Source organism: Thermobia domestica, chromosome 1 (genome assembly GCF_964235325.1).
Source record: "Thermobia domestica chromosome 1, izTheDome1.hap1.1, whole genome shotgun sequence".
Classification (NCBI taxonomy): Eukaryota; Metazoa; Arthropoda; class Insecta; order Zygentoma; family Lepismatidae; genus Thermobia; species Thermobia domestica.
This window is the reverse complement of record NC_137454.1, coordinates 194,517,829-194,544,560: the sequence shown is the minus strand read 5'-3', so window position 1 is coordinate 194,544,560 and position 26,732 is coordinate 194,517,829. Positions and strand designations below refer to the sequence as shown.

Here is a 26,732-nt window from a genome sequence, read left to right as displayed (position 1 = left end):
ACAGCGTCCGGATGCATGCATAAAAACTACAGCCCGAAAAACACAAACAACCTGCTCTAGGTCGCCACTTAAAAGCACGAATGCTATCTAACCGAGTCATAGGAGAGCAAAGCTGTAGGGCCCGAGAGTTAGCGAGGGGGTGCGTGTGAAGGGAACAGGTGCGTCAGCGAAGGTGGGTATCCGCATAAGAGAGGGTAGGGAAAACGAGTGGGTTTTAGCAATGATACGAATTTCAATAGCATTTGTCATGGTTTAAACTAGCAGCGTTCCACTTGTAAACAAAATGCAACTTCTGTAAACTGTGCAGAAATTCACCACCGGTGAAAATAGTTTCTATACAGGCATCTTTCAAATGAACTCACTAATTGTATCCGTCGTAAAGCACTTGTAATAATTTTAGACTAGTAATCCTACACTTGTAAATAAAATTCAGATGTGATGAGCCAAAAGTAAACCAGGGCCAAAAACAGAAACAATGAGAGTTAACTGTCATTAGTGTTACGTGGCTTTCTTGAAATTTTAGGGAACAATTCTACAATGCTGGCACAATACAAGAATTCCGGGTGTGGTGCATGAGATATGTTCCCGGCGCTGTATAAGTTGGGACGCAGACAAGGTTGGACGACGACAAGCCTGGACACTTAATTTTGGTCGCTCCCGACTAGGTTGGACAACGACAAGCTTGGACACTTCTCAAGTTATCCTCTTGCGCCAGACTTGAACGAATTCCTGAGGTGTCCAAGCTTGTCGTGGTCGATCCCGACAAGCCTGGACACATCTCATTTTGGGTCGCTGACGACAAGGTTGGTCGACGACAAGCCTGGACACATTCCTGGGGTGTCCAAGCTTGTCGTGGTCGACCTCGATAAACCTGGACACATCTAATTTTAGGTCGCTGACGACAAGGTTGACCAACGACGAGCCTGGACACATAGTGTTATCAATGTACAAGGGCAACTGTTCTCTCTGATTATACTGCAGTGTTATTTTTATAACACCGTGATATTCATAAAAATCGTAAAAAGTACCACAGACATGATTATTCAATTACAATATCATATATCAATACTGAAAAATAAAACCCGGTTTAAAATTAAAAAAAAAACGAGGACTAAAACCCAAAAATGCTTAGGGTTCAAACCTATTCAAGCCATCAGGCTTTGGGGCCGCTACGTTTCGACAACACCGTTTCGGCGCCAGCTCAGTTCGACGAAAATTTTATGTACAATGGCACACATCCCATTTGATTAACATAAGCGCCGAGCTGAAACGGTGGCGCCAAAATGTGCGGGTCCGTCAGGCTTTAACGCAGCACCTAGTCACAATTAACCGCATATGCATTTAATACAAAAGAGAACGCTAAGACTGCGGCTATTCGCCGTGAAAAGCAATCGGAGAAACTTTAAACGTGTTCACCTCTAGTGTTTGTGGTTGTATTACGTGGTGAACTTTTTGGAGTTCCAATTCAAAATAGAATCAATTTCCAACTAACGTATTCATTGATTTTTCGCGTCTGAAATGTAGAATGGCGACGGTTTTCTACATGCTTTCAATTTATGCTTTAAATCATGTTCACTTTCACACGCGATCACCTAAGCAAATGCAATGTTACGCATTTGATTTGCAAGATATCTTGATCAAAAGTTGTTAATACATTTTCCTATCCTTCGACAATAAGGATATAAAACTAAACTATGATCACTCTGGCGGTTTCTTATACAATATTTGTCCGTGCGCATCTCAGAACGTTTAGTTCCTAGACCCAGGCTTAGTAGGCCTATTGGGAAATCTGGGCCTGCAGGAACAGATAATGAAATCTAATTGGAAACTTTCGAAATGTGGGCATAGAAAGGTAAATTATCAGACAAAATATATAATGAAGGAGAGCAGAAGAAATTAAGTGCTGTAACAGCAATATTAAAAAGATGGAATTAAAGATAAGTAGAATGGGTGACACTACACACTAACTGAGGAATGCGATAGGCCAGGGGGAGTGAGAAAGAAGCTTAGTATTAATGCATACTCTTCAGATCAAATCTGTAACACTTGTACGAAAAGCAAGTATCAGCATTTAGCTGCCCGTCTGTCTCATTTTCCGTGGATTAGAGTCATAAAACTATCCACTCTTTCATACACTGATATGAAGCAAAAGAGTTCCACACAGAATTTTCTCTACCATTCAACACTACATCTGTATAGCTCAAACGATTGATTCAATTCCAACATTGCAGTTTGGAAACCCACACTTTCTTGTAACATTGTTCTACATCGAGATGGCGCCCGTAGAAAAACACACTGTGCGATATTGGAATATTCTTGGTTTATATTTCAAAATTGCTCATGTTCTCATAGTCCGAAAATAACATTAAGATTAGTACAAATACTTGTTGTCCCAGCCTAATGCTGCTATGACACTGTTAGTTTCCTTTATTGTAGTTACTGGTTTAAATAAAATACAGTGATGCACCTATGAAAATATTCTAAATATGGTCTATACCCTCCTCAAAACATTCTAAATATGGCCTATACCCTCCTCAAACAAATCCTGGGTACGGCCCTCTTTAAGACGACCCCCATTCTCAGCTTTTGAACATCCTACTAAAAGGCACGCAAACAAAAATGCTCTACATGGTCATAGATCATGATTTTTTTAAGATATTCCTTGTTCTATCAGATAGTCTTCCAGAAACCAGATATACTTAATTTGCTTACGATTGCTCACCAGATGATCTCCCCAAATAACTCCCTTCCATATTGTTCATCAAAAAAGTCCAAATTTGTTTGCGAAGTATAGGCCTACTCACGCTAATAATTGATTCACCTCCCGTAACGAAATAAGCGTTTTCACGAAAAGAATTTCATAACACTAGGCATTTAACCTGATCGATGTTTAAGAACGCGCCCCTAGAGTCATTCTTACCATGATTGCTAAATACTGCTTGTAATTTTTTAAGTAAAACGAAAATGTTGTAAATAATAATAATCTCTTTTAATAAAAGATAAATAAATTTAAAATAATTCGAAAATCCTCTAGTAGAGGGCAGTAGCTGACTGGCGAGAAACTGCCAATAGCGATATAGATGCGAGCCATGCCTCTATATTGAAGGGCATGTATCTATGAACTGGAAACGCCTTAAGTGGTAGAGTTTGTTGGAATTGGGTCGTTGACGACAAGCCTGGACACATTACTCAAGTGTCCAGGTTTGTCGCGGTCGATCCCGGCAAGCCTGGACACATATCATTTTGGGTCGTTGACGACAAGCCTGGACACATTCCTGGGGTGTTCAAGCTTGTCGTGGTCGACCCCGACAAACCTGGACACATCTAATTTTGGGCCGCTGACGACAAGGTTGGCCAACGACAAGCCTGGACACATTCCTGAAGGTGTCCAGGCTTGTCGGGATCGACCCCGAGATGCTTTGACATATCTCATTTTGGGTCGCTGACGACAGGGCTGGCCAACGACAAGCTTGGACACAAAAAGTGTCAAGGCTTGTCGTTGTCCAACCTTGTCGTCGTCCAACCTTGGCGCGGTCCCTATAAGTTTACTTTATGGGCTATGTAGGCATTTTTTGTGGGTACTGAGTTGAGCGGATGCATTCAGTACCTATACTAGAAAATTGCTTTTTCTCCTTTATTTTAGCTTTCCGCGCCTGATAACTGCCCTCATTTACATATTTGGACAAGTCATTTGATTTTCAGTTCTACAATCTAGTGGATCCAAGGATCTACAGACCATTTTTCAGCTCATACAGACTCCTCCATGTTCGTATCTCGCTGTTGAATTTTCGTAGTTACTAATTTCAATAGCGTATGGAATTCTCAATAATCCATTCTGCAGATTTTTTTTTTTTTATAGGAACGAGGATCTTCTGTAAGTATTTCATTATTCACCATTGAATATACGGTGCTTTCCTGTGCATTATTGCGGCGAAAAATTCACTCCCTGGTCAGCTCCTCTTTACTCTTTCTCTCTCTCGTTTCTTTTTTTGGGGGAGGGCGGTGGGTTTTGTGTCAACAACAGAACAGATATCGCTGCTATGTCTATTTCATCCTCTTCGGATGAACTCATATTGTGAAATAGAATAGCAATAATATTCACGATTACAACAGTTGATTGCCCCGTGCGTAACACGCTTTTCGTCTGTTTAATACAGCGACCACGAGAGGCTCTGCTGGTAAAACATACCTAGTTTTAAGGATCTTCTGAGACCCCTACATCACCTCAGGATAAAAGAAATTGCATGGAAGTTTGAGTTAAGCAACACTGTTAAGTTGTAGCCTGGATTGAGGCCTTAGTTCAGATCCGTGTGAGAAGAGCTTAAGTAAGTGAAAAAAATTAGCCAGAAACAGAATTGTTCATTCTAAGATAACCCAACAATGCAGATTCTTCACTTATTGTTGTAGTGCTTGAGGTCTCGGATTCTGACAAAATTTGGAAGCATTCTTTCAGTTCTTCCTGCTTTTCATACACCACATTAAAGACCGCCTCACACGGATCTAAACTAAGGCCTCAATCCAGGCTACAACTTAACAGAGTTGCTTAACTCAAACTTCCATACAATTTGTTTTATCCTGAGGTGATGTAGGGGTCGCAGACGATCCTTAAAACTAAGTAGGTTTTACCAGCAGAGCCTCTCGTGGTCGCTGTATTAAACAGACAAAAACACTTGAAGAATGTGTTACGCACAGGGCAATCAACTGTCGTAATTGTAAATATTATTGTTTATCTATTTCACATATGAGTTCATCCGAAGATGAAATAGCCGTAGCAGTAATATTTGCTCCGTTGTTGAGACAAAATCCGCCACTCGTCGCCCTAAAAAACGAGAGAGAAAGAGTAAAGAGGAGCTGCTGCTCAGTAAGTGAATTCTTCGCTCCAATAATGTACAGTAAAGCATCGTATTTTCAATGATGAATAATGAACTACACACAGAATCCTCGTTCCTTAAAAAAAAATCTACAGAGTGGACTATTCAGAATTCCACACGCTATTGAAATTAGTAACTCCGAAAATTCGGCAGCGAGATACGAACAAGAGGGAGTCTGTATCAGCTGAAAAAAGGTCTGTAGATCCTTGTATCTACCAGATTGTAGAACTGAAAATCAAATGACTTGTCCACATACGTAAATGAGGAGTTATCTCATGCACTACACTCGGATTTTCTGTATTGTGCCAGCATTGTAGAACTGTTCCCTAAAATTGCACGACGGCCACACAACATTGATGACAATAAACTCTCATTGTTTCTGTTTCTGGTGCTGGTTTTCTTTTCGCGTACCACACCTGAATTTTATGTTTATATGTGTAGAATTACTAGTGTAAAATTATTACAAATGCTTTACGACGGATAAAATAAGTGAGTTCATATGAAATATGCCTGTATAAAAACTATTTTCCACCGGCGGTGAATTTCTGCACAAGTGTACAGAAGTTGTATTTTGTTTACAAGTGGAACGGTACTAGTATGAAACCATGAAAAATGCTATTGAAACTCGTATTACTGCCAAAACCCATTCGTTTCCACTTCCCTCGCTTATGCGGATACCCATCTTCAGTGAAGCACCCCCTCCCTAACACTCGGGCCCCCCAGCTTCGGTTAGATAGCATTCGTGTTTTTTAGTGGCGACCTAGCGAAGGTTGTTTTGTGGTTTTGGGCTGTAGCTTTTATACATGCATCCGGACGCTGTATTTATAGACAAAGAGTAAGTTAAAATAATTTTATTTTTATTTTATTTTATTAATTAAATAAATAATATAATATATTACATCAGTTGTAAATTAAAATTACATTGTTGCAGTTGAAACAATAATGAATAACAATGAAAAATAATTAGTATACAACAATATGGACACATTACTCTTGTTTTTAAAGAAGAAAATCTCCTCCAGTGCTTTACCAGGAGGTATGGTTCCTAGTATTGAAGCTGCATTACCTCTGCACCGCCATGCTTATTCTTTGGATTAGGAAGCTGGTTTCTCTTTCACCACCGAATAACTGTGTGATGCGTTTTCCTACTTCCTTTATGAAGTTTAGGTCTTCCCTTCCCCACGAGCCACCGGATTCAACTGCAACTGGTACGAATTGTTTTTTTTTTCTTTTTTTCATAAGGTTGTTGTATTTTCTTCTTTTCTCTATCTCTTTCCGACCTGCTGCGTTGCCCGCCTGGATTGAAGAGAGAGGAAGGTTGGAAGGTGCAAAAGTGTCTGTGCATGTGAAGTCCCAAATTAAGGCTTTACCTTTCTTCCAAGGAATTAAGGACATCCTATCTGATCTTTTTCCATCTGTTCTACTACAGACATTTGGCTCCCTTATTGCCTGTACACGTGCGGAGATGAGTGCTCTCACAATGATGTCGTTGCAGCTAGTGTTGTAAATTTAAAAAAAAAAAAAAAAAAAAAAAAAAAAACGATTCGTATTTTTTCAGAAATGTAGGCCTACGATTTTTAAAGAAAAAAAACATTGCCTCTCGTTTTTTTTTCTAAATTTCGTTTTTTTCAAATAGTCATTTGTAATGCATCTTACGTCTATTTAACTATGAAATATTTTTATGTAGGTGTAATCACCGTAAAATGCAACATAAATTAAACGCTAGATACTGATATGCTACAAACATTTTACAATTTACATGAATACCATAACTATTAACAATTCGGGTTTCGGCACTTTTCATCAATATCAACTAAGAAATAAAAGTAGAAATGAAATTTTGTTTTCTCGTGAAAGCAGGCCTTTAATAAGTACGAAAATAATGTCACAAACAGTATAAAATTCCAATAACTTGTCTAAAGGTAAAAACTAATACTAATTTGCCTAATAGTATTTTTCTAAATGTCATATATCAATAATTTGTCGACTAGATATATATGATATGCAGAGCCTGCTCTACCATATATGCAACACGTGCATTTGCGTGGAGCGGCAAGCTTGGATGGTCCGGCAAAATCTGTCATAAGTATACTATTTAAATTAAATATTTCTGTTGGAAACAGACTTCATGATGATGATAGTTACATTTGCTAAGCTGACCTTCTATTTGAATACTACATTCATAAATTATGTTTAGGTTGCATTAGTTTAAGACCACATGGACAATGCTAAAGCAAATGGTCGAATAAATCCGAGCACAAATTGCTTAATTGTTGCCAAATGCAAGAATTCAATTCTCGAATAGTAGTGAATATCTGTTCCATTTAGTAAGTTATCACAGTTTTGATATGAAAATAGTCTTGTTTTTGTCAAAAACAAGTTCCTTATCATTGAAGATAGAAGCAAGTTGTTTTTTAAAAAATGTTAGAAGATGTAGAAGAAAAATCAAGAAATAAAGATAAAAGAGCTAGTTGCACTGTAATTGCATTCTGATACATTGAGATTGAAGCTCGATAGTGAATTCTATAAAAAAGGATTACCATCTTTCCTCTACAGGTGTGTTTGGTTTATCTTTCACTAACATAATAGATTAATATTTAAAGAAAAAAAAAACAGACACAACGGGATTGCATTTTTAGTAAGTATTTAAGCCTATCTGAGTGCGACTACACTTACCCTCACCTTTGTTCATGCTGGAGTAGCATACTTAAAATCATGATTTTTAAGATTTGTTCTTTCTGGAGAAAGAGGGAGGGGCGGCAAATTGACTAGGACCGGCCCTGATAATATTTATATAAAAGACATGAATATAGGATGACTCAATTTAAAGTAATGCAGGGTGTTTCAACATTAATATTTGGGTTTTGAAACTTTGTAGTATCTATTACAATTAACTTACAATTATCAATATTATATCAAATTTAAGAGCAACTTAGTTTTGTACGCACGCATGCACATGCATTGTTTTTCTGTCTGCCGTTAGAAAGAGCAAGTATCAAAGATGAAGACAGAGCAGAAATTTTTTTGTGTTTTAATAAAGACTGAATTTGTACAGTGCAACCGTCTGTGTGAAGAATATTAAGGAGACGCTTGCAACTACGTCTTTATCGTTTGCAGTTGCTACAGGTCTTAAGCCAACAGACTACGGTTTACGTGCCAATTTCTCAAGTGAAATATCCCTGCATAACAATGAAGATTTTCTGGATCGTATCGTCTTCAGTGATAAATCGACCTTTCACCTAAGAGCTAATGTGAACACTCATAATGTTTGAATCTGGCCGTCAGCAAATCCTCAGGAGATGGTACAGTTGAAACGAAACTCCCTTAAATTGAATGTGTTTAGTGCCATATGGCGGAAAGTTTATGCGCTTCTCGCCTATCGACTAGATGTGTGCCGTGTGACGAATGAAACTCACATTGAACACTTGTAGCAAAGACTGTTTGAGGTTCTCTTTTACTTGATGCATTGCTTATAATTGTACGTAAAATGTAATAAGTACTACGAAGACTTAAAACTCCAAAATTTATTTTGAAACACCCTGCATTTCTGACCAACAGTGTTGGAACTAAGATGTAAAAAGGAGAGCAAATTTTCCTTATACAGTTATTGTTTACAACGATATTATAATTAGTCGAGACTATAACTACAACAACAACACTAGTTAGTAGTCAAAAAATGTAATCAAATGCATACTCGGTGGCCCAGGTGGCCAAAGTAGCACACCCAGGTGTGTCACTTGTTTAATCCGCTCCTGTGTGGACACTAATTAAGATATCGGGATATTATTCTTGCAAAATATGGTTGGACTATAGTTTATCATATTAATTTCTTTTTCTTCTGGTGTTGAATTTCCTTCTCAAATTTCACCCCAGTCAAAAATTCGAGAATTTTCTAATTTCGAATTTCCTTTACTTTTTTTTCCTGTAGCTTCCTTCGTTGTAGAAAGACATTCTTAAGACTTGCCAGGTAGATACCTTGGATGGATACCTAACGGTTGACATCAATTGGACGGGCCTTCGCGCAGTGTTGCCAATTAGGGAAATTAAAATTCTTCTATATTTGGGCAAAAAATTAGAAATTTTGTTTATAAATCTGTACCTATACGTCGGAGTGCAAGTCAACTTACGCCAATCGAACATTTGTCCTTACTTAACAAACGAAAGTACATATCGTTACAATGGGATAATTAGGGGGCGCACGTAAAATTCGTATTTAGGTTCTAACCCTTAATTTTTCTAGTTTTTCCTTATTTTTCTGTTTACCGTAATATATTTTTGGTAATTAGAAGCTTTGTTCCTTAAATATCGCCATAATACTTGTAGGATATATTAGTGGTGTACCAATGTTTAATTTAAGATAGTTTGCGTCTGTCTGGTAGCAGAGTTGCCAGCTACAGAAAATTTTAATTCCAGATTTTAGGGGGAAATTTTGGAAAAATTATATGTTTTGTCTTTATTATTTCCTTCTTGTTGGCTATATCGGAACAAACGTACCAGTATCTGGAAGTCTCGTCTTTGCTCTACACAACGCACTATAGAAAGTTTCAATAGGATAATTTGGGGAAGTACAGTTGAGGTTTACAGTAGACCTTTTTCCCTAATTGGAAATATAACTGATTTTTTTAAAGGTAGAATGAGATATTTTTAATTGACATGCTTACTTTATTAGACATCGTCACAATACTTGTAGGATATATTAGAGGGAAACCAAAGCTTATTTTAAGATAGTTTGTGTGTGTCTGATAGTAGAGTTGCCAGCTACAGAAAATTTTAATTCCAGATTTTAGGGGCAAATTTTGGGAAAAAATTCCCTTTTTTATTTCTATTATTTCGTTCTTGTTGGCTACATTCAAACAAATGTACCAGTGTCTAACAGCCTCATTCTTAGTGTACACAGCGCACCATAAAAAGCTTCACTAGAATAATTAGGGGAAGTACAGTTGAGGTTTTAACTAAACCATGTTCTGGAAATGGTAAGAAAATGGAGAATTTCTGAGGTAGAATGAGTTTTTTTTTTTTTTTTAAATTTCATGCTTACTTTGTTATATATCGCCATGATACTTGTAGGATATATTCTTGGAGTACTACGGTTTATTTTCAGATAGTTTTCGTCTGTCTGATGGCAGCGTTTCCAGCCAAAACAATTAATTCCCGCTATTAGGTGAAAAATTCGGAAAACTTCCCTTTTCTCCTCTATTATTATCCTATTACTGACTACATTGAAACAAACGTACCACTACCTGAAAGCTTCCTCTTTGCCCTACAGAACGCACCATAAAAAGTTTCAATAGGATATTTAGAGAAGCTGTAGCCCCGGCATATTTGATTTTTGCTTCTGAGGCGTAAAAAGTGTCAAAATGTCATGTGTATCACAGAATGTTTTCCCTCCCTCTTTGAATGGAAGCCAGCGACTTTAGGATTTCACTGTACCTTGTCAACACACCAAAGATTTGTTTAGGTGACTTGAAACCATATAGCAGCAGTGGTACTAGATACAGAAAAATTTGAAATTCGGTTAGGGGATTTTTTGTAAATTTTCACCCCTACATTTCTCTAAATAATCTCCCAACCGTTGGCAACACTGCTACTATGCAACTTACACCAAAAAATGGCCACATCCATTTTCTAAAAAACAAGGTCTTAACCATATCAATCGAATGAATAGTTTTTAATCAATAAGTCACTAACTGGACATGTAGGAAAACGCCAAAACTGACCTGGGGCCGAAAGGAATAATCACACAATTTTGCTCGTATAGGTACAAAGAAACAAACGATTTGTAAGTTACGAGGGCTTCGACTCAAGTTCTGTTGATTATTTCAATAATCTGCAACATAAATCAATAAATAATAGTTACCAGAAAAAAAACAGACATTTGAAAAAAAAAACATGAAAAAGAACGATGTTTTTTATTGAAAAACTTCACAGAAAAAAACGTTTTTTACAACACAAGTTGCAGCTCGAGTGTCGAGGGTGTCCACTTGCGCTTTTTATGCAGGAGAGACGTTTTAGTCTTTTTTGTCAACAGGATTTTTGTACGCTTGGCATTTATGGGGTTCACAAATATCTGCTCCCAGTCTTAACGCAATTGCTATTCTAAAAGATTCATCATTCAGGTGAAGGCCTAGAGGACGTGAGGGCAAAGCTTTGAGCCAAGCACCTGCCTCAATGGACGATGCAGCGATCAGTCTGGCTTTGTCTTCTGGGTTGTCGGAAGACTGTAGTAAAAATGAAAAATTTGATTGTATGATAGGTTCTTCCCATGTAGATTGTTTAGCCCTGAAACTGAAGTCGAGTAAATCGGAGCCCACCAACAATGACCATGTGGACGAGCAATCTTCAACTTCAGAATCCCAGTGGAGATTGTTGTTCTGTTGGAGAAGTGATTTTATTAGACATTGACAGCCGTAGAATGATGCCAAGAAGGCGGGAATAGCCAAATCTAAGGCCCTTCGAATGCCTAATCCACCAAGATTAACTGGGAGAGATGCCTGAAGCCATGTGCTATCTTCAAGGACACAATTTAGGATAGACTCCAAACCAGATTTTATACTGTTGTCATATCTTTCTAATAAATCCTCTTCTTTCCATGAAGGTGAACATCGCAGGAAATATAATAATCTTGGGATGGAAAATGATGTTCTTAGTAAGTAAAAGGCAGAATGAGCAGATATTGATGATAGACGTGAGAAATACATGTCTAACTGGTTAATCTTCTCAGTTAATAGAGTTCTTCTTAATTCAGCTGAGAGAGCAGCTCCAAGGAGGAAAGCGTTTGATGGCGACATGAATTGGATACCTGGAGCTACTTGGTTGTATGATTAAAACAGTGTATGCTTTTGTTCATTTGTAGTTTCTAGAAAGCTGATTTCGCATTTCGAGAAATTTAGTTGCAGACCAATTGTAGCTGCCTGTGTGTTGATCATTTTCAATGTATTTAATACAATATTCGGATCTCCAGCTATTGCACCATCATCGAGGTATTCTTTTAAAAGATCTAATTACATTTGTTCACAGCTGTAGTGTTTGGGCGGATACCTTCAATGCATACCTCCTCTAAGGTCTTTGTTCTTGCATTTTTTAAATAATATAAATCATGCTACAAAAAGTCATATTTTTCGTATGACTATTAATACTATTTGTGCTTCTCTTGTCCAGGCAGCATTGTTTTGAAATTACAGCGAGAAATAAAGTTGAATGTCGTCAGGCGCTACTCTTTTCTGATTGGTAGTTGTGTGCAAGTCCAGATGAAAATAGAAACTGCTTCTATTTCTTCAAAGTCAAGATCCAAATAAGGACAGCAGAAAATTTCAACCTGAACTAGGGGCAAGTTACCTCTCGCACGATCGTTAAGTAAGGTCATGAATTTTAGATCGTGAATCGCAGCCTTACATCAGTCCCGTCTGAGACAGGCTTTACATTTATTCACATCTGTTGAGTTCGGGCGGACACTACTTACTTCACTGCATACTTTCTCTAAGGTCTTTATTCTTGCAGTTTTTTAAAATAACATAAATCGTGCTTCACATTATCTAAAAATTCGTATTTCTCATATGATTATATTAATATTATTGTTTTTTTTTTTTTTTTTTTTTTTTTTGTCCAGGCAGCATTGTTTTGAAATTACAGCGAGAAATAAAGTTGAATGTCGTCAGGCGCTAGTCTTTTCTGGTTGGTAGTTGTATTTAAGTCCAGAAGAAGAAAGGAACTTCTTCTATTTATTCCAAGTCAGGATCTAAATAAAGACAGCAGAAACTTTCAACCTGACCTAAGGGCAAGTTAGCTCTCACACGATCGTTAAGTAAGGTCGTTAGTTTTAGATCGTTAATCGCAGCCTTACTTCAGTCCCGTCTGAGACAGGGTTTAGAATTCAGGGTTAAGATTTACAGAATGGGCCAATAACGAATTTGTAATTAGAACGTGATTTCTTTTCTTTTTTTTCTATTGACCTATCGACAACTCGCATTCTCTATGAATGTGAAGATGAAACTGTTTCTGATCCAATGGCCAGGCACTGCATCGAAGCATTCAACACAGTATTAGGTACAGCAATTTCGAGTATTTCTTCAAGATTCAAGAAGCAAGATACTTTATGAAATTTTTGGACCCCAGAAATTTCAATCAAGTAAAAGAACTTCCAGACACTGGTTTCACTAAACAGTCTTCTCTCATAAGCAAGTGGGAATTCTTGAAAGTCAACTTTGATGACGAGTAGAACCGAAAGGAAACGACTGATTCTGTTGATGAAGCAAGTGATTCAGAAATATAACCTCACCAATTGGGAGTATGTGTTCCCAATGGAGCCGAAGCCGCAGCACATGCAGCTCGCATTTACTTTTCTACTCTCCATTCACAACAAAAGGCTTTTCTGAAATTAGACTTTCGTAACGCTTTTAATGAACTGAACCGAGACGCTATCACTATGTATTATTATCACTATGTATATCAATGTTATGCGCAACCAAGTAACCTATTTCTAGTTGATAAGATTATACTCTCGCAACGTGGAGTACAACAAGGCGATCCTCTAGGTCCCGCTTTGTTCGCCATGACAATTCAGTCCATAGTGTCTAGGATTAACACTGAATTAAATATCTGGTACTTAGATGATGGTACTATAGCAGGAGATCCTGACACAGTTAAGTGAACTACACAATATTCGAACTATGGCAGCAGACATCGGACTACACTTAAATTTTATGAAGTGTGAAGTAGGATTTTTAGGAATTTCGCAAGATCAAATAGAAGTGTTATATTCACCATTTAAAAATTCAGCACCGGGAGTACAACTTATCACAACCTCGTCAGCCTTTCTACTTGGTGCAGTCCTTTCACCTGAGGCAACACGTAATTTGTTAGTCGAGAAAACTAAAAGTTAATTTTTTTCTTGTCACGTCTGGCCCTAGTCTCCGCACATTCAGCTTTTTATCTCCTTCGTGCGTCGTTCTCCATACCAAGAATAATCTATTTTTTACGCTGTTCTACTTCTTGGCGTGAAGTCAATTTACTAGACAATTTTGACACCGTTCTGAAATGTGGACTGGAATCGTTACTCAACTGTAACCTAAATAGCAACGCATGGATACAGACCTCCCTTCCAGTTGATTCTGGAGGTCTGGGTATTCGTCGGGCTGTCGATTTGGCGTATCCTTCATTTTTAGCGTCGTTCTATGGCTCCCGGCGTACCATTGAGATACTCCTCAACCAACTGAATGAGCATCACACAGAATCTGACGTCCAAGACTGCATATCTGACTGGTCTAACCTAGTTGGTTTAAGTCCTCCTGAAATTACGGGCAGAAGTTCGCAATTAATTTGGGACAAGCCAATCATCAAATTACATCAATCAGTGTTATTACAAGAAGCATACAGTCAAGAGGATAAGGCTAGACTTCTCGCCTCCTCATCAGCAATTTCAGGTGCTTGACTACAGGCATTACCTTCACACACCCTAGGACTGCACCTTCCGAACGAAAGTTTTCATATTGCAGTTGCACTTCGCCTAGGAGTAGACATCTGTGAATCACATAACTGCTCTAAATGTGGTGCATCAGTCAAGCAGAATGGTCTACATGGTATGTCTTGTATAAGTAGCTCCGGAAGACTTGTGAGGCATTCGAACGTGAATGACATTATCTGGAGATCACTCACATCGGCGGAAGTTCCATCTGTTCGTGAACCTGTGGGGTGTAACAGATCTGATGGCAAAAGACCAGATGGCATGACGCTGGTACCATGGAAGAGGGGAAGGATTCTTCTCTGGGATTTCACCTGCTCTGACACTTTCGCGTCATCTAATCTCATTCTTTCTTCATCTCGAGAAGGAGCTATTGCAGCCCGCAGAGAATGCGAGAAAAGAAGAAAATATAAAGATCTGCTCAATAGATACATGTTCGTGCCCGTAGCCATTGAATCGAGCGGCATTTGGGGCCTCGAAGGGCTCAATTTCATCAAAGAACTAGGCCAACGTATAGCACACCTTACTGGTGACAAGCGGGCTACTACTCTTCTGATACAACGTATCAGCATAGCAGTTCTGCGAGGAAATGTGGCTTCCATTTTAGGTACATTACCTCCTGGAAAATTATTAGAAGAAGTTTTTCCTTTATAACTAACTGTTCAGAATTTGCTGTTTATCAGTCTGTAAAAAAAATGTCAAATATGTTCCAATTTATAGATAAAAAAATTTAATACATCATATATATATATATATATATATATATATATATATATATATATATATATATATATATATATATATATATATATATAATTAGAGTAGAGCAAGGCGAGTGCAAAACGTGTTGCAAAAATTGTCCAATGTGCTTTCCTAATTTTGCAGAGTTGTAATTTGTAAAGTAATGCGTGTTCATGTTTGCTACAAGCATACAAATTTCTATTAACTTTGCTCGTAACTCAGGTAACATGTGAAAGATTTTTTTCAAATCTTAAATACATTAAAAATAGGTTAAGGGGTACCACGTCTCAGGAACATTTGGGAACATTTATATTGATGTCTGTTGAAAAAGATTTGTTAAGTAATGTTTCGAATTAAAAGGTGACAGATACAGTAGCATCAACAAGTAGTACACTTAAAGATTGCTAATTTTGTAATATAGAATACGTGCTCCTTGAATTTCATATATTACTTTGAGCAATTCGGAATAATATGCTGATAAAAGAATATAAGGTTTTAATTGTTAATTGTTAATACTATTGATTCATTGTAGAAAGAAAACTGTGTAACTTAATTTGTAACATTGAGACGCTAATGCAAGTGGCACGGGCCCGGGCCTCTCTAATGATGCCTATCAGGCCGTTTCGGATCACTCCCCGCAGAGGTAAAATTTTATCTGAAAAGATAGGGGGATGCTTGACGTCACGCCGTCCCCCGTGTCTATCTTTCTCCCGCACTTTTACCCCTGATTCCCCGAGAAATTCGTACTTCGCAACGCAGCGTAAAATGTAACAACAAAAAAACGTAAATTTTATGCTTTATGCACGAAATACTATACGGAATGAGCCATATTTTTGAATTGTACTTGGAATTTTTCATAGATTATACAGTTAACTGTTAAGGATTGGTTTAGGCATCACGTGACCTTACTTCCTTCAATGGAAACGCGGGATTAAAATTACGCTATTCTGACATATTCAATTCGAATTGTGAAGTGGTGAAAAGTTTTGGGTGGTAGTGAAATTAAGTATTTTATTATAATAAACTTTAGTTAATGTGTGTGTGTGTATATAAGTATTTTACAGAATGACTGAATCTAAACAACGAAGTCAGAAGAATCAACATATACAAGTTTTTGTAAGAATCAGGTATGGGACATGCAGTTTTATGTTTGATAGTGTAAGATTGATTATCATATGTAAGAAAAACATCATATGTAAGATAATCATACACAAAAAGAAAAAGCCCGTAGTAGGATACACGTCCGAATCTAGTTTTGGGAATAAAATAACATTGTCTTTTATTATTCGAGTGAGATTTTTTCTTTGTTATTACATGAGGAAAACCGGGAATTCGCTAAGAGTTGAGCATTTGTGATTCCATTACACCTAACCACCGCCCTGTTCTCATATTTCACTTGCAAAGCACCACGTAATTGTTAGGGCATATGATTATATGTTCATTTTTCATGTATTGGGAAACTTTTGTTCTAATATGCATATGAAAGTACTGCCGCTAGTAAAAAGCTAAGGCAATTGAAAGAAAGATAACATCTACGTCATCTCCCAGTTTATATTACCCCGCAATATATTTCCTCTTATCTGGCTTTTTCTAAATCTTGTGATTTGTTGTTTTAATCGCTCTTTCTCTAGTAATGGTTCAGATTGATGTATATATAGATGTCAGGTACAACTATATTCTTTGTTTTGTTTAAGTGGTATACATGCTCCTTTCGCACACAAGCGTTTGTTACCAACTTAAAATGGATGGTGCTTTTAGGGAGCCATGGATTCGTAAAATTTACAGGTGAAATACGGTATCTAATATTATTTTTAAGAATGATACATGAGCAATCAAAGTACGTATATATTTACTTTTGACGCAACACTAGAAAGAATTGTAAAATTATAATTCTTTCACTGATATTATTGTCCCCTCGGTCGCTTTGCAATTAAATATTAAATAATATGTGAATTAAATAAAAACTTGTACGGAAAGGAACCAACCTAGCTAGTAATCGATGTGGAGGGACATGTGTTCTAGAACCTTCCCGTAGAATTATGCTTTAATACGAGAAAAAGTATGTAGAAGTGGGTATTACTTGTAAGATACGGAAAGTTTTGATGATTCAGTAGCATGGTAGTCGTAGAGGATGAAAATCGGTGCATTGAATGTGATATTTCCACATTGAGTTTTACAGCGTTATATAAGAATAATCAAGAGAATCTATTGAATTTTTATGAGGCCCACGGATTTTTGAATTTAAGTGATAATTAAAACTCATATGAGAACCTAACTTGTCTTACCGGGTAACCTAACGTAACCATTTTTCATGTTTTAATTACGTTTCTATAGGTTTGTAACTGAAGGGGCACCTCTAAACTTAAGCCCCAACCTATGCTAAGTAACTATTAAAAAGCACGAATACTATCGCTCAGCACAGAGCGAAGCTGGTGCTCCTGTGTGGGGGTGCGTCCAATGGGAGCAGGCGCGTCAATGATGATGGGTATGCGCGCAGGTGGTTTTTGACAATGTTACGAGTTTCAACAGAACATGCGAAGTGGCGATTCGGGGGGAAGGCAGGAGGGGGCAGTTACCCCCCACTTTTTTGGAGTGACCCCATAATGTATATAGTTTCATTTGGAGATGAAAAGTTATTGTTTGTATTACTGATTTATAGAAAAAATGGTGCCATATAATATTTGTCTTGCAAGAGTACGTATTGGTTATTTGTCTTCCCGTGAATTTAAGAAAGCTACAGTAATTGCGTTTTAATTGCAATTAAAACAATTAATATTGCAATTGCGTATTTCTTTAAATGTCGTAGGATACAGGTATGCATGTAGTATTTACTGCCTTTCATTATCTAACTCGGGATGTACTTGAACCTGAACCCATAAAGTGGGTGATGTATATATTTTCTGAAAGCTTGGGTCAAGGTAAAATACAAACCGGTTACCAAAATTGGGAAGATCTCATGCATTCCGCTTGGGGGCAGCGCTTTACTCATTTTTTTAAAAATCTTTAAGCATGTCCATAAAGTTCGTTGCAGCCCCGAAAAATCTGAAACGGTGAGACAGATATGAAAACAGAAGAATGTCTTTCATCATTTTAGACGAACAACGTATCAAAGTAAAGTAAATTGTCGCAGATGGAGTCCAACTCAAAATTTTTAAATGTAAAGGGAGATCAACTTGCATATGGTATGAAAGTTGGTGTTGAATGAAAGAAGATAAATCATGTCTCGACTGTCTACGATAACCTTGTGCAAAATGGCGATGGGTCAAAATGTCAATAAAAGCGTTTTTGAAAAGTCTGTGACCACTCTTATTACTGAAATGGTGAGACAAGTTTTAAAAAAACCTAGAATGTATCAATATGCTTGTGTTGACATTTTGCACAGGCTTATCAAGAGTTGAGACTTGTTTCATCTTCTTTCACTTATCAGCTTTCATAAAATGCTCAGCTTGAAACCTTTTCCTATTTCAACATTTTGAGTTGGGCCCCGTCTGGGATCTTGCGAGGGACCCTGGAACATTTTTTAATTTGAATCATTATAGTCTTGAAATAGTAACATATCCGTATTTTTGTTTTTACACCTATCACACCGTTTCAGATTAATACGAATGGCCATAGATTTTGCAATGAAGATTGTGTTAATATTTTGACCTACCGCTATTTTACCCAGGCTTATCGTTGAGAATCGAGACTTTATTTATCTTCTTTCAACACCAACTTTCATACCATATATAAATTGACCCCCCTTTCCATTTAAAAAAATTGAGTTGGACACCGTTGGGGATCTGCGCGGGACCCTGGGACAGTTTATTTTACCTTGATACGTTGTACTTTTAAAATGATGAAAGACATGCTTATTTTGTTTTCATATTTCTCAAAGCGTTTCAGATTTTCGGGGTTGCAACGGACTTTATGGACACGCTTAAAGATTTTAATAATAAAGTGCCCCCCTCAAGCTGAATGCATGAGACCTCCCCAATTTTGGTAACCGGTTTAGATCTTACCTTGATCCAATCTTTCAGGAAATATATTCATCACCCCCACTTTGTGGGTTCAGGTTCAAGTACATTCCTAGTAAGAGTAATAACACATATTTAATGGCATGTTTGGAATTAAAAATATAAGTTGTTCATTAATCCTCAGTTTCAGTATAACTTCTTACTATGATTGCTGTTATCCCTTCTATTTATTTGTTTTACAAATTTGTTATTAAATATTATCTGATCACACAATATTCCAGACAGAATTGTAAGATTTTCATGAGCAAACAATCAAATCTCTTCTTAGACTTCCGTCATTTATGAGTACCTACTTGCGTTGCTCTTGTCAATTTACTTAAAATATGAAATACAATATGGTATTTTAACTAAAAAAGATAGTATCCTATTAGTTATACAACCTTTCGTCAGTGTTAAAAAGAACCAGGAAAACTAACACTGATATACAAATATTCACAATATGCCTTGCCCCCCCCTCCCCCACTTTTAACGTCCAATCGCCGCCACTGAGAACATGTGTATTACATTTAGTAAGTTCATATTCGATTTAATTTCTTTTAAACAGCTTCAAGTGTACACAATTGTATGGCGAACTGTCTCTACGGCTACGCAAGGAAGAAAAAAAAAAGGTTGGTTGTATATCCCGCTGGAAAATAGCATCTAATAGAGCCATCTTTCACATACACTCACTTACCCTTCGTAAGGCACTTGTGATTATTTTACACTAGATACCCTACACTTGTAAACCTAAAATATAGCTGTATTACTTTGTATTTATTTTTGTCGCCTGCAGAAATTTGTTCCTTATGAACATGTCTTTCCATGCAAAATATTGAATTTTGTCTGTAAATCTTCCAAAATATGTTGCCAAAACTACCTGCACCTCAAAGTATATGGGAACCTATCTTTGACATCCGCAAGAATGTTAGAAAACGTAGTTTGCAAAGCCTGCTCCAGCTATAAATCCTGTAGATAGTATCCTTCATACTATTTTCGAGTCAAGAACACACAATTTCCACACTGAAGGGGGAGGCAAGTTCCAACCCCTCATACCCTAAAATATAATTTCTTTAGAATATGTAATATTAACCATAATTCTAATTTCAGAAGTATATAAATGAGCGACAGTCTTCTGCACATGTCCCTTTGACGGTTGAAAAAATGTTCCATTTAAAGCATACGTTCGTCAAAAGAACTTTCTCATTAACTCGCAGATTACGATGGAAAATATAATATCCTCTATTTGTTGACAACGTCAGACCTGCCCGAGTTCCTTCGTGTCTAAGCGGTTAGTGTACGCGCCTTTGGCGTGGGAGACCCGAGTTTGATTTCCGGCGGGAGCTCATGTGGTTCGGATTCCACGTTAATCAGTAGGTCCACGTCTCATATAGCTTCGCTGCTGAATTGGACGTTAAACTCAAAATCAACTCAACTCAACTTCAGATTTCCTCCATATTTACGACAATTAGGGTATTGAGCTTCTCCTATCCAGACCGTTCGGGCAACCTGTTGCCACCTAAAGAACACCTGCTGCGCACAGCCGAACATACTAGGTTTTAGGTATTGCCCCCGTACTAAAACAGTGAAACAACCTGAAGTTGTCATTTGCTACGAGCGGATCCTCACCGTATGTTGAGGTCTCTGGCAGCTAACCCAACACGCTAATGCCAAGATTTGGGGAACCGCAACCGGTTGACAGTCTAGTGGGTAGTTACTGCTTTCGTTACTTTTCCATGTAAACCATTGAGGAAGCCAACATCTACGAAATATTACAGATGGAAGAACACTGCTTCTTCCTATTAGTTTTATTGGATTAATAAAATAATATTCTGAACAATAATACAGCAGCGTTAGTAATTATCAGGTTTGCCAAAAAGCATGGTTTTTATTGAAAAAACCAAAAACCCGGTTTTTTTGGTTTAAATAATTTGCTCTATGTATTTATATCGCCATGGACGGAAATAAGTTTATTTCGTCTTGGTGTTATGGAACAACCAGGTTATGCTGGAAGGGGTCATATAGGCTTACAGTGGAATCCAAACCGCTTTTCGGCTTATGTCCGAGAGAAATTGTCCTCCATTTGAACTTGAAACCGGGACTAATTGACCACAAATGCGATACGTCTGTCGACTCATTCAGGAAGAACTCCTGATAAAAATCTGTATTGATCTTTACATACTTGTTAATATAATTGTCGAGTCATTTCACAAAGACAAAAAGATAAACCATTATACAGAATTACATATGGACAATTTCAAAGCACTGCAGAGTACAAAAGAACAAATTTAGTCCAAGTTAGTTCACTACGACATTTATTAGTCGAAGTAATAATAATAAAAAAAATCGTGTGAACTCCATAGTGGCGTTTCCACATATCAAACCATCCGCATTACGTTTATCTACTTTTCACCTTTTAATCAAGAGGTCCTCTGTTCAATTCTCGGTCGAACCACAACCATCTTTCCGGTGTAGACCAAGTAGCGATTCGAGGTGTCCCTTTAAGCGAAAGTCTTCTCCGTGGATAACCTTGGTATTTCATAAGGATGTTAAGTCTAAACATAAGAAATGAAACCAAATTATATATTTCTACTTGAATGAATGCCTGTTGTTTTATCAAGAACCCAAGCTTGCTTAAATATGTCGATAGAAATTGGCAAAATTTATCAACTGCCTGCGTAGCTATCAAAATCCACTTGGATTTGACTTTGTTTTAATTTTATTGAATGATATCTACATACCAAATTTGTAATTTAATACCCCAGTTTTAGCGTAGTGATTATGATACGTTGACTTTAAAATTTTATATACAAATACATTTAAAGTAATAACAGGATCTTCCCAATGACTAAGGCGGGAGTTTCCCGATTTATATATAATTATACGGTACGTGACGTTTGGGCCCCGCCGTTTGGACACTGGACGTTTGGGCGCGAAGCCATTTGGGCGCCAGACGTTTGGGCGCGAGTTAAATTAAAAAGTCATTATGTTAGGCGCTGAGTACTAAGTTCGAATCAAGATATCACAAGGTGTCTACTGTAGTGGAAGTCCTTGAATTATACTGGATTTTGTTTTACATACTAGAAATACTGAAATTTTAAAATTCTAAAAACTGAATTAACAATTAAATTTTGTAAATTTTAGTTTCAACCAAAGTTAAGTATGCTTTTTATTTTATAACTTTTCAAGACAAAGGTAAGTAGACCAGACTAGATATGATTGACTGCATTACGTACATAGTGAGCCTATTCCATTAAAAAACTTAAAGCAGGACTTCTACTGTAGTTATGCAACAAGTGTGAATGTCAAACACATTTCTAGTGGCTAAATGACCAATATATGTACACTTAACTATTATTTTTCACTTTGAAATGGTTCTTTTTTTCCTTTCGCCACTTTCTTTAGTGCAGATTAAATGCTTACAATGGGACGAAAAAAGAAAGTGTATTAAGTTTTGATTTTTATATTGGAATGTTAATTAAAAAAAAAAGTGATACCAGAAATACAGCATACTACAGTTCCTAAACTCAATGTCTTAGACACCCTGTATTAGCAGCTTTCCCTCAACTCGATTAGGATTTTTAGATTTCTGGGCTCTCGGCATGTAAGGCCATTTAGCCCGTCACGTTTGAGGGGGCACACTATCCGGGAAAAGGAAAGGAAGAAAGGATTGGGGAAGGAAGGAAGCGGCCTGAACCTATAAATTAGGTACCACCCCGGCATTTGCCTGGTGTGAACGAGGAAAACCTCATTCAGGGTAGCCGGCCTGAAAGAGCGTGTTACACTTTTTCGACCGTGTGCCCCTGCCGGGAATCGAACCCGGGACCGCTCGCACAGAAGGCGAGAGCGTTAGCGACTACGCTACGCGGGGCCACTTCTCTCAACTCGAGTGCGCGGAAATCTTTTATTGGTAGTTCTTTATTGGACTTAAGGAAGAGAAGAGTTTGGCAAACGTAATACGAAAGAAAGCAAAATTTTAATATTCATAAGTATGTAATTATTAACTTTTTTTAAAAATACAAAAATTAAATCAATATGTTTTAATTAACATTAAGAAAATTATTAACAGTTCGTCTGATTCCTTCATTTCCTAGCTTTCTTATATAATACAAAAATTAGATCAACATTAGATCAGAAGTACAAGAATCGTGAACAAGCGAAAAATCAATCCATGACGAGGTTAGGCAACAAATGCCACTAACGCATTAAACTATTTAATTTAGATGAATAAATAAGATAGAAAATAGATAGAGAAATGAGGTGAGATAAAGATAGAAGTGTAGGAAATGTATATATCTTGATTCGCGCTTAGTTTTCAGAGCCTAACTTACTTTATATTTTGTAAATTGTGATTTTTACAATGTACCTCGCGCCCAAACGTCTGGTGCCTAAACGGCTTCGCGCCCAAACATCCGGTGCCCAAACGGCAGCGCCGAAACGTCCGCGCCCAAATGGTGGCGCCCAAACGTCCTGTCCCGTAATTATACTTGTGTAACTGTTTATCTTTTTGTCCTTCTGAAATTACTCGTGACAATTATATTAACAAGTAGGTCTATGTAAAGATCAGTACAACGTATTTTTATCAGGAGTTCTTCGTGAGTGAGTCGGCAATCGCATTTGTGACCAATTAGTCCCGGTTTCGTGTCCAAATGGACAATTTCTCTTAGATGTAAGTTGAGAAGCGGTTTGGATTCCGCTTTAAGCTTATGTGACCTCTTCCAGCATAACCTTGTTGTTGCATAATAACACCAAGGCGAAACAAACTAATTTCTGTCGATATCTAATATATATACATAGAGTAAATTATTTTAAACAAAAAAACCGGGTTTAAACCAAAAATCCTGTTTTTTTTTTTTTTTTTTTTTTTCAATGAAAACCATGGTTTTTGCCAACCCTGCCATTTATACATAGATATCAAAGATACTTCTGATTTCAATAAATGCCTCTCGTGGGATTTGTATGACCCCCGCCAAAAAAAAAAAAAAAAAAAAAAAAAAAAAAAAAAAAAAAAAAAAAAAAAAAATCGATGTATTTTATCAGTAGTAAACATTATTAAATTGAAACCGTATTTAGAATTCTCCTTTGATTGCAATTGCATAACAATAATAAACTAAGAAAATCACAAAAGAAGCATTCATAAATTTATAAGAATAAAAGTTGCTTTTGTAGAATAATCTCTTTGAGTAATGAATTATAATTGTTCTTCCTTGTATTTATACATACGTGTTTTGCCCCGATGTTTGCCATATCATGGCATCGCGAACGGACGTACCAAAAACGAAGTTATTACCGTAATTTCCACTTTAACTTCTAGACAGTCCATCACTTGGTAGTTCGCATGCCAAACGGGATTTTCCCTGCCTTATCATCAAGCACTGCGTCTTCGTAGGAACAGAGTTCTACACTTATAGCCTTCTTTCAACAAATTTCGGTGTCGTTCTATAGGTTTTGATTAATTTATGCATTTTTACTAAATTGTCCATCAATGCTTTTGTAAAACTATTTGATAACTTTGGCTTACGTGTGGACTGAAGCTTCAACTTCCGGACTAGCAATAATACATGTCCGTCGCTTACAACAACTAGTAACGCACTCCTCGTGTGAGTCCGCCAAAAGGCTTGTTTCCTACACTTTTGGATTGATAAAACGGGCGTGTCTGGGTAAACACCACAACATAAGAATTAAACACCAAGATTTCTCTAATTGCTCATTTTTATTGATTAGAAATAATACTTGGGCAGTTGTCTGTAACTTAGATTTGACAAGGGAGTTTGAACCAAACAGCACTGGGTACAAGGGTAGTGTTATTAGGCCACGTCATTTTTTAAATTTTGCTGTGTCACGTCTTGCTTTAATTTTCCACAGTTCCCACTCGTTCTTGAATTGATTTTATCCTGGAAATGTCCTTGAAAATGCATTCATGTCCTTGAAATTTACAGAAATACTGAATGTCAGATTTAATTATTATGAAGATTTTAATCGATTGCTCGTTGTTTGCTATTCCTGTTTTTGTGCTGAATAATAATTTGTCATGATCCTGCATATGTGGGTAGTTGGTGGGCTTTCTTCCAACAGGATGGTTTGCTGGAAGAACTTCTGTCATCTTCTTTCATCCACTAGTCTCTCAACTCATTCTTGGATGCTGTCTTCACTAGGATTTTATTAGAAGGTAGTGAGTTCTCTAATATTTGTATGTTGGTCCCTGAAAGGCTGGATTGTTTTTACACAAAACTGTTGGATGGTTCGGAAGAATTTAAAGATTTGTTGTTAATCATAAAGAAGCTTCTGGTTTCTCTTACGTACAGCATGCTGTCGAACGAAGCTGCAGCATAAATCAAGATCTGCTTGTTGAAAATAGGAAGGAGAATCATGGTCGTTTTGAGATTGGTGTATGATAACATTTCCCATAAAGACCTTACTTTAATTAACATCACGAAAAAATGCTGATCATGCCCTCCGTGGAAGGCAGCACTATATGGTAGAGCTGGAGAAAATGAAGGTTGTTGAAAGAGAAAGTAAAGTGTAGAGCAAGAGGAAAGAGGTAAGTGAAAATGTACAGCAGCAGAAGCTGCAGGGAAAGAAAAAGAAATTGATAGAAACAAGGGAAGCTTTGGAGACTGAAGCAAACTAGATGCCATGTACGAAAAGTAGATTTTTGTTGTTTGTAAATTTGTTCGGTGCAGAATTAAAATGTAATGTAGAAATAATGAAAATACAAGTGCTGGATGTGGATGGATCGGGTGGCTATAAGGGGAGGCCACCAAAAAAAGCAGCACCGTACGCTCCGCTTTATGTGTTTAATTATTGTGTATTAATACTGTTTGAAGATAATAGTAAAAATAAAAATATTCGGGACATGTATAAGGGGATCAGCGAATTTAAGAAAGGCTATCAACCTCGTGCTTATATATTAAAGAAATCTGACGGAACAGTTCTCACTGATACGGATAGCCTCTTAAATAGATGGAAAGATTTCTTTGACGATTTGCTGAACACGCAGCCAAAAACTAATGTGCGTGGAGAAAAGGAGATACACACCGCAGAACCGTATATTCCAGAACCCAATCGAATAGAAGTGGAAGCCGCTATAAAGAAATTAAAGAAACACAAATCTCCGGGTGTAGATGAAATTCCGGCTGAGTTAATTTTAGCTGGAGGCGAAAAATTGTGGAACAAGATACACAAACTCATTCTCCTTATTGTCATGAAATTATTGGAGATTATCAGTGCGGATTTAGACGAAATCGATCAACTATCGACCAAATATTTACCATTCGCCAAATACTCGAAAAGAAGTGGGAATACAATACCCCGGTACATCAACTATTTATTGATTTTAGAAAGGCTTACGACTCTGTTAGGAGAGAAACATTATACAACGTTCTTACAGAGCTTGGAATACCGAGAAAGCTAATTAGATTAATTAAGATATGTTTAAGTGAATCCCAAAGTAAAGTCCGGGTAGGAAAATTTTTGTCCACGAGCTTCCACGTCGAAAATGGCCTGAAACAAGGAGATGCGTTGTCGCCATTCTTATTTAACTTTGTGCTGGAATACGCCATAAGGAAAATCAAAGATAGCAACCAGGGCCTAGAGTTGAACGGCATTCACCAGGTTATGGCATATGCTGATGATGTAAATTTAATAGGGGATGATAGGAGAACAGTAGAA

The 26,732-nt window shown here is 37.2% G+C and overlaps 1 protein-coding gene and 1 non-coding gene across 2 annotated transcripts in view; one reads left to right on the top strand and one right to left on the bottom strand.

Annotated features, from left to right (window-relative positions):
* Positions 1–15,966: 15,966 nt before the first annotated feature.
* Positions 15,967–26,732, top strand: part of LOC145692444 (kinesin-like protein Klp61F) — a 273,603-nt gene continuing 262,837 nt past the window's right edge. The window contains exon 1 of the mRNA XM_081767753.1: positions 15,967–16,196. Within this exon, the coding sequence (XP_081623879.1) occupies positions 16,135–16,196 (62 nt within the window). The 5' untranslated portion in view covers positions 15,967–16,134. The remainder of the gene's footprint in view (positions 16,197–26,732) is intronic.
* TRNAR-UCU (transfer RNA arginine (anticodon UCU)) lies at positions 22,860–22,933 on the bottom strand. Its single transcript has one exon. It is a non-coding gene; the product is annotated as a tRNA-Arg (tRNA).